This window comes from Pteropus vampyrus, unplaced genomic scaffold (genome assembly GCF_000151845.1).
Source record: "Pteropus vampyrus isolate Shadow unplaced genomic scaffold, Pvam_2.0 Scaffold254, whole genome shotgun sequence".
NCBI lineage: Eukaryota > Metazoa > Chordata > Mammalia > Chiroptera > Pteropodidae > Pteropus > Pteropus vampyrus.
Genome location: NW_011889035.1, coordinates 2,172,307 through 2,180,798, shown reverse-complemented (window position 1 = coordinate 2,180,798; position 8,492 = coordinate 2,172,307). Strand labels below are relative to the sequence as shown.

The window sequence follows — 8,492 nt, the reverse complement described above, 5'->3', positions numbered from 1 at the left end:
AACACCAACCTATCATATTCTTAGCCCCTGGACACACTCCATCAAGGAAGAAGAAAGGAACAATGGGTTCTCAGTTCTGTGCTCAATGCTTCATGTAAACTGTAGATATTCTAATCCCCGTTTTATAGATGAAGATATTGAGTCTCAGAGTGACTGATTTTCTAAATTAGTAAATGACAGAGCAAGGTTAAGAATACTAAATACAGTATACTCTTTCTACCACACCTCATACCTATACCAAAAGTGGCTGAGGTCTACATTAGTAAAAGGAGCCACTAACCTCATTTTCTATGGTGGCATGGTCTACTTCTGTTACTTATTCATACTATGACCCACGTGCTTCCCATTTTCTGTTCTATTATCTTGTCCTAAATTTACTTTACATGCAACTTTATGTAGAGTAATGCTTCTTCTCAAACTTTAATGTGTGTACAAACTTCCTGCAGATCTAGTTCAAATGCACATTCTGGTTCAGCAGATCTGGGGTGGGGCCTGAGAGCCTGCATTCCTAACAAGCTCCCAGATGATACAGATGCTTCTGGTCCTCAACCACAATTTGAGTAGCATGCGTGTAGATTACTGTTATGTTCACTGGTAAATGGAAATAATTTTTGATATGATCCAATAGTACTGATTCATGTTGTATGAAAGCCGGATCAGGTCAAATGGCAGTAACAAAGAAACTGCAGTGCAGAAGTTGCCTGCCCCGAGTGTTCACTGGTGGCCAAATTGTAGTATGATCTTTTATAGTTATTTACATGCTTTTATGTAGGATATTTATAACTTTTTCTATTTGGTCTTTACAATTGCTCTTAAAGACAGGATGGGTATTAATATTCCTGGCACATAGAATGCCCAACAAATTTGAGGTATTTTTATCCTCACTTTATAGATAGAGACTGAGCCTCAGAGAGATTAACTGTTGATAAGGCGGATGTTCAAATCCACATCTTTTGACCATGGCTGCAAAACTCTTCCCCAACCCATCCAATTCTCTTCAACTGCTATGTACTTTTCTGGGTTGTAGATAATCTCCATTTTCTCCCTTTTTCTTTTAGGCATCTCTGTATGTAATTCACAGTCGCTTATGGCTTAATAAATAGTAGTAATATTAATAAATATCATATTAGTGATGTGTTGAAAAAGATTTAAAATGTAAAACAAAATCAATTAATTTCCTCATTCTCTCTTCTCATTTCTCACTCACCTTAAATGAATGGCCCAGTTCCTTCCCACCCATAGACCTACGCACACACTTTAAAACATATATTTATAACTTTTAAAAAGCCTTTTCTCTCCTGCTGGTCACTCTTAATCTCACTCCTGGTAACAGCTCTAAATTACCCTATTGAGATACTATCACTTATTAAGCTTCTGTGGTGTTTATGGCAGAGAGAATGAGGGCAGTTGGCAGATGGTTAGATGGAAGTTTGATTACTTCTGTTCTTGCAGAGTTTCCTTTCTTCTGAATTCTATACAGGAGAATTATCAAGCCCCACCCCCCCCCGCCCCACCTTTAATGTCAGTCTCTCACACTAAATATGGATAAAGATTAAAGTGAACTCAGAACAGTGAAACTGTTACCATCAAAGAAACATCTTAAACTGCTCCCATCCTCAGCGGCTTCAGTTGCATTTTGAGATGAGGCAGCATCACATGGTGACCAGTCACACTCACGCCATTACTGCCTAGGGGCAACTCTTCTTCTTGCTCACTGCTTATCAACATTCATCCTAGTGGGATAACAACATGAGAAGCTTAACATACACACTTCTCTCTAGAAACTATAGAGAACAAAAAGACCTAATTAAAAATTAAACCGAAACAGCAATAAATACATTTAAAAGGGATTTTTTTTTCCCTCCTGTAGTCTAAAATGAATGTATTAAAATGAAAGCCAAAAAAGATGACACTTATTGCACACTTTTTGCCAGGCATTGTCTTAAGAGCTCTAAACCTCACTTTTACTACGTCCCTTTTAAAGATGAGAAAACTGACTTTTTGGTAATTTCAGGAACTAGCTCAAGGTCACAAATTTCTGGTTGTTAAGCCAGAAATTTAAATCTGGGCAGTTGGACTCTAGGTCCAAAATCTTAACTTTTATTTTATATTATTTCCCAAGATGCCTAGATGTTTGTCTATGAGAATATAAATATAAATCTACAGCATCTTTTAATTTGTAGAAAAAGAGAAACTTCCATTTGAAGCAGCCTAAGTAAAAGGGGGCGGAAGGGGAACTTAATGGTTCCTATCAGTAAGTTACAGAATGGGCTGATGTCAGGGATTTGAACTGTCAGGATTCTCTCTGTGTTCCTTGCTGAATGTCAGACTCTTCCTTCTAGACCAGCTTGCGGGAGTCTACATGGTAGGGAACCTCACTGGGGAAGCCCTAGTTTTATATCCTAACATGAGCCCAGAGAGAAAATATTCATCTCTGATGACTCGGATAAGAAAAATTCATGTGAAATACTGATTGACCCAGTTTAGATTACTTACCCATCCGTGGGTCAACCCCAGTGGCAAGGGAGATCAATAACTATGATTTTCCCCGTCCGAGTCACATGCTTAACCCTGTGGCCTGGTGGGCTAGGTCTGTACCAGAAGAGGACAGAAAGGCACTGGACAGAGAAAATAGAATAGCTGTTAAATTATCTAACACGTACGTAGCTCTTTAGAGTTTACTAAGTGTTTTCTTGTAATTCATGCCTTTCGAGTCTCATAACCACTCTGTGAAGAGGGCGGGTCAAATATTACTAAGGAAACAGTGATGGATTAAAGATAGCCACAAATTCTTTGTCACTCTTTCCATTAAGAAACAGAGTTCATTTCTCCTTCAGTTGACGCCGGACTGGCCCTGGGATACTTAATCAATAAAATGTGGCAGAACTTCATATAACTACTTCTCAGCCTGGCCTTTAAAAGGACTTGCAGCTTCCACTTTCTTTCTCTGGGAATACTGACTCTTACCACGCTTACTCAGCTGGTAAGAAGTCCAACCCACATGGAGAAGCCACATGGAGGCACTCCATTCAACGACCCCAGCTGAACTTTCAGCTGACAGCCAGCATCAACTGCCACTGAAATGAGAGCCATTTTGGACATTCCAGGGTGGTTTGTTTGGCAACAATAGAGAACGAAAACAGAAACTAAGGCTTTGGATTAATGTCCTACAGCTAGAAAGTCTCGGAGTTGCAATGTTAAACTAAATGTTCTGACTTGAAGCCCACTGGGCTTCCCTTGATTCCTCGTTGCCTCCTGTTAAAAACAGAACAAGCCTTAATTCAGAATTGTAGAATTTCCAATTGTAGAATTTCCAATTGTAGAATTTCTGTCCAGGATATAGGTTGGGAAAATGAAACATATAATTAATTCATTCAACAAACATTTGAGAAGTTCTACATGGCAGGAAACTGAACAAGATGTACTCCTGGTTCTTGAAGAATTCAGAGTCTAATCAATAGAGAGCCCATAAACAGCTCTTTTCAATAATAACTGATAAATGCCATAATGAGGAATGTGCTGGGTGTTTTTGGAACACATGGTGGGCACTATACATAGCCCAAGGCATGAAATAATGGGCACATCTTTTGTTGGGCGTGGGAACATATCTCTGAGTCTGAGTTGAGGCTATTGAAGAATATGTTCAGAATGAACAAATTACTCATCATAAGAAAAGTGACAAGAAGTGAAGAGGGAGGCAGGGAGGAAGAACCCTAATATTTGGGATAAAAATGTGAATTCTAGTCCTGGTTCCATCCTTTACTGTGTTCTTGGCCAAGTCACTGAACCTCTCTGTAACTCAGCTTCTTTTATAGAACTGAGGTGGAGTCATACTATTTCTTCATGTACTTGACAGTTCCTTTCTCCAACTCCTTTAAGTTTTAGTGTTCCTTAGTTTGGTGCTGGGCTCATTGCTCTTCTCATTCTGCGAATTCTTCCTAAGTGATCTCAACTACTTCTATAACTTTGGGTATTACTCATATGGAAAGGAAGCCCAAATCTATGTGCTAACCCAGTTCTGTGGGCTGACATTGTATTCATTTGCTTACTGTACATTACTGGATGTTCCACAGGCATGTGAAGTTCATGTCCAGAGCTGAGCTCCTCACCTTGCCCACTTTACTGACTCCCACTTCTGATTTCTTTCTTGGTTGGTGGCACCATCATCAACATTGCTCCCCAAGCTAGAGGCCTGTAAGGTTAACTTCACTCTCTCTTTTCTCAACCTCCCATACAATTGTTTGTTAACACTGCTAATTTTGCCTCCTAAACATTTCTGCAATTCATTCCTTTGTCTAGATATCCTATAAATAGCACAAAGTCAAATATATTCAAAGCTTAACTCATATCCCCCTTCCAACTTGTTCTTCTTTCTGTGTTGCAGTAGGATGTTATCTTCATCTACTCAGTTGCAAATGCCTAGGTAACTACCAATTTCTGATGTCTGGCCTATTTGCCTCTTAAACCTACCCACTTCTCTCCATTCTCCATATGATCATCTTTCACTTCCTGCGGTTGTATCCCAACTGGTTTCCCTGCCTTCAGTCTTCTGTTTTAATTCCCTGTGACCTCTTCTCCACAAGGAAGCCAGATAAATTCATGTCAGTGACTTACCTCTCCCTTAGCCCCCATTTTCTAATCTTGATTCCTGGTATGTTTAACTAGACTACAAAATTTAGGATAAGGGCCATAATCCACTTACCCATGTCTCTCCTACACCTAGCGCACTGTACTTGGCACAGTAAGATGCTCCATAAATGCGAATCTGTACTCTTCCCCTAATTATGTTATTTATAGCAGATAAATTTTGACATGTTCTAGGTGTGTCGGACCTCTGGAAGAACAGAAGATCGTGATACGGTTCACTGTTTTCGAGTCGGAGGTCTTCAATGAAAACAATCAGAAACTAACTGCATGACAGTACCAAATGAATTGCGCACTCAGTACATAAAAGGATGGCAATCTCAAGGAATCTTCATGATTGTGCCTTAAGACGAAAGCCACCCTCAAAGCTCTGGATGAGTACCTTCCCCTTTCTAAACTTCTGTCTCCTGGTCTGTGAAATAAGCAGGCTGAGAGAGATGAAGTATTAAAAGCGGAGGTATGAGAAATAATGGGCTCTACGTAGCGGCTGGCGTGTCCCCGCGCGCGTGCGCGAGCTTTTCCAGCGCTGCAGTCCCGGCGGCCCCGGGGGAGGCGGGACTAGGCGGGTTCCCGCGGTTTGGCCCCGCCATTGGCGGGCGGTTTGAATGACGGAAGTGACGGTGGCTCGGCGATGGCTGCCTCGCAAGCGCAGGAACGGCTGTTCGGAAGCTGATCGGCGGCGACCGCCGGGGCCTTCGCTGTCTGAGCTGCGGTTCCTGGCTCCCGGCTACAGGTTCTCAGGTGAGTGGCGGACGAGCCGGCTTCCCCGCGTCCATGGACGTGCACGACTACCCGAAGCCCGGTAGCTGAGAGTGTGCTCGGAAGGAAGGGACACGGAGAAGGCGCTGCGCCGCGAACGCAGCTCGGCCGCCGATTCTCAGGCCTCGGCGGGCTGCCGGCCTTGGCTCGGTTTTAAGGAGCTCCGGGGCAGGAGGTGCGGCCTGACCCAGACCCGCCACCTCTGTGCTAGAAGCTGCCCGGGGCCTTTACGCATGGGCCTTTGCTCGCTCTTCCCGGGTCTGGTCGCGCGGGGTCCCTGAGCTTCCAGGTCCGGGGCAGCCGGGAGGGCCCCCGCTGTACCTGCTGCTGCTGCTGCTGCAAACTCTTCACGGTGCGTCCTACCCCTCCTTCCCCCAAGGTCACTCGAGGACGTGCCTGAATCCTGGTTGATGTTTAAGACCACCGCCTGGAATCCTTTCAGGGCTGAAAGCTTGCTCTCTTTTGGTGTCTGCCACCTTTAATTTTGCAGACATTAAGTCTTACTCCAAACTGAGCTTTTAAAACAGTGAGGGAACGTTGGAATCTAATATGTAGAAAGCATTTGGCAGCTTCACATTCAGTAAGTGACATAACATCAGAATAACCTATTGGGGTAGGTATTATTACTCCTATTATATGATTTAAGAAAAGGAGACCAAAGTGTCTTAAGTACTCGAGCAGTGTCTTCCTGCTGTAAGTAGCATTGGGTCTAAATCTAGTATTAATTTTGTGATTACAATATGCCAGATGCCATTTAATCAGAACCGAATCTTGCAAGATAAGTAGTATTTCTGTTATTGGATAGTAATAATACATAGAATTTAAAAATCCATATTGATATAAATAATTTATTAAACAAGTGAAGGAGCAGGGGAAACTGTTCCATAAAGTAGGATTTCAGTTGATAAGTATGTAGAAGTTGATCAGTATGTAGAAGAAATAATGGAAATAGAAAATACCTTTTGATAAACGCCACAGTAATTGTTTCAGACAGCAATCATCAATGAATACTAAATTTAGGGGACAGAAGTTTGATGAACAGTATATTTATATACCCTCAACTACCTCTCCACCAGGTACTTACAAAGGAAAAGTAACTATTGTGGAGAAACTTGGTAGATAGCGCCTTAACCACCTAATCAAAATTCACATAGCCAGTGAAACAGGTTAACCTCATTTACCTCCTGATATGATGCCCTGAGAAGGGTGGCAGTCTTGCCAAAAATGCATAACTTCAGTCTAACCACAAGAAAAGGTTAAATGCAAATTGAGGGACATTCTACAAAATAACTGTCCAGCATTTTTCAAAAATGGCAAGATCTTGAAAAGAAAGGCTGAGCAACTGTCCCACATTAGAGATGTTGAAGGAGACATGACAACCTCTGCAGTCTTGAGAATATAATTCACAGATCGTCACCTGCATTATGAAGTTCATTTACATAAACACTTCCCATTGGCTGCTCCTAGCCAATAACAGCCTAGCAGGCCTGTTCCTGAGAAACAAGGGACTTTGGCTTAAGGACTCCCCAGAGGTCTTGCAGAACCTTCCTTAGGCATCAACCCAAATTCCTCCCTCCTTCACTCAGGGTCAGAGTTGCACGGAAGTCTGAATTGTTCCCAGCTTTTACCATCTCTCCCCTCTTTTTCTCATACAGCCATTTCCCCTAATAAAATATTTGTGGGTTTAATCCCATCTTGGCACCTGCAGAGTACCACAGCAGTCAAATGCAATGAATGTATTTTCCTTGGATTGGGTCCTAGTCCAGAAAATGGACATTAGTGGAGTCATTGATGAAATTTGAAGATTTTAACTTTTTCTGTGCCATTGTTAACTTCCTGGTTTTGATTATTATACTGTGGTTATGTAAGATGCTAATGTTTAGAGATGTTGGGGAAAGAGTATATGGAAGTTCTAAGTCTGAAATTATTTCCAAATTAAAAATATATACATATATACAAGAGAAAACAGTTTATCACATCTTAGGAGGTAAAAATAACAAATATATGTATATTTTCCCATAATCTTCTGGCAAATGAGATAATGAATGCTCAAAACAATCTGAAAAAATTTTTTTTACTGGGGTATAACTTAGAATAAAGTACACAAACCTAAGTATACCATTTGAAGAATTTATACATATATATATACCTGTGTAACCATCACGCAGATTAAAATATGGAACATATCCAGCTCTCCAGCAAGCTCCTTTGTGTTCTCTCCTAGTCAGTAACCTTCAGAAAGGTGACACCCCCTGCATTTTAACCTCTCTCATCATGGATTAGTCTTGCTTGTTTTTGACCTTCATATAAATGGAATTTTATAGTATATTGTCCCTTTTTTTTCCACTGATGCTCTATGAGACTTATCAAGAATTAGTTATAATAGACTCAGTATGAGAGAATTTTTTTAATTTTTTTTTTATGGTGACATTGGTTAATGAAATCCGATAAGTTTTAGCTGTACATTTTAACATTAAGGTGTATGTGTATATGTGTGTGTGTGTGTGTGTGTGTGTGTGTGTGTGTGTGTGTATATATATATGTTGTGTGTTCACCTTCCATAGTTAGATTTCTTTCTGTCACCACATATTTGCCCCTTTTACCCTGTCTACCTCTTCCCTTCCCCCTCTCCTCTACCCTCTGGTAACCACTAGTCTATTGTCCATGTCCATGAGTCTTTGTCCTGTTGATTTGTTGCTTTTAGGTTTATATCCCATATATAAGTGATATCATGTGATTTTCAACTTTTTCTGTCTGGCTTATTTCGCTTAGCATGATTATCTTGAGGTCCATGCATGTTGTCACAAATGGCAGTATTTCATCTCTTCTTATGGCTGATTAATATTCTATTGTATATACGTATCACAGCTTCTTTAGTCAATCATCTATCGTAGGACACTTTGGTTGCTTCCATGTCCTGGCCACTGTGAATAATCCTGCTATGAACATCGGTGTGCAAATATCTTTTCGGATATGGGTTTTCAAGTCTTTGGGGTTATTACCCAGTAGAGGGATTGCTGGATCATATGGTAGATCAATTCTTAGTTTTTTGAGGAACCTCCATACTGTTTTTCATAATGGCCATACCA

The 8,492-nt window shown here is 41.0% G+C and overlaps 1 protein-coding gene across 1 annotated transcript in view; it reads left to right on the top strand.

The window, feature by feature from the left end:
• Positions 1-5,233: 5,233 nt before the first annotated feature.
• CEP295 (centrosomal protein 295) overlaps positions 5,234-8,492 on the top strand; it is a 52,422-nt gene continuing 49,163 nt past the window's right edge. Inside the window, exon 1 of the mRNA XM_011374776.2 lies at positions 5,234-5,385. Within this exon, the coding sequence (XP_011373078.2) occupies positions 5,250-5,385 (136 nt within the window). The 5' untranslated portion in view covers positions 5,234-5,249. The remainder of the gene's footprint in view (positions 5,386-8,492) is intronic.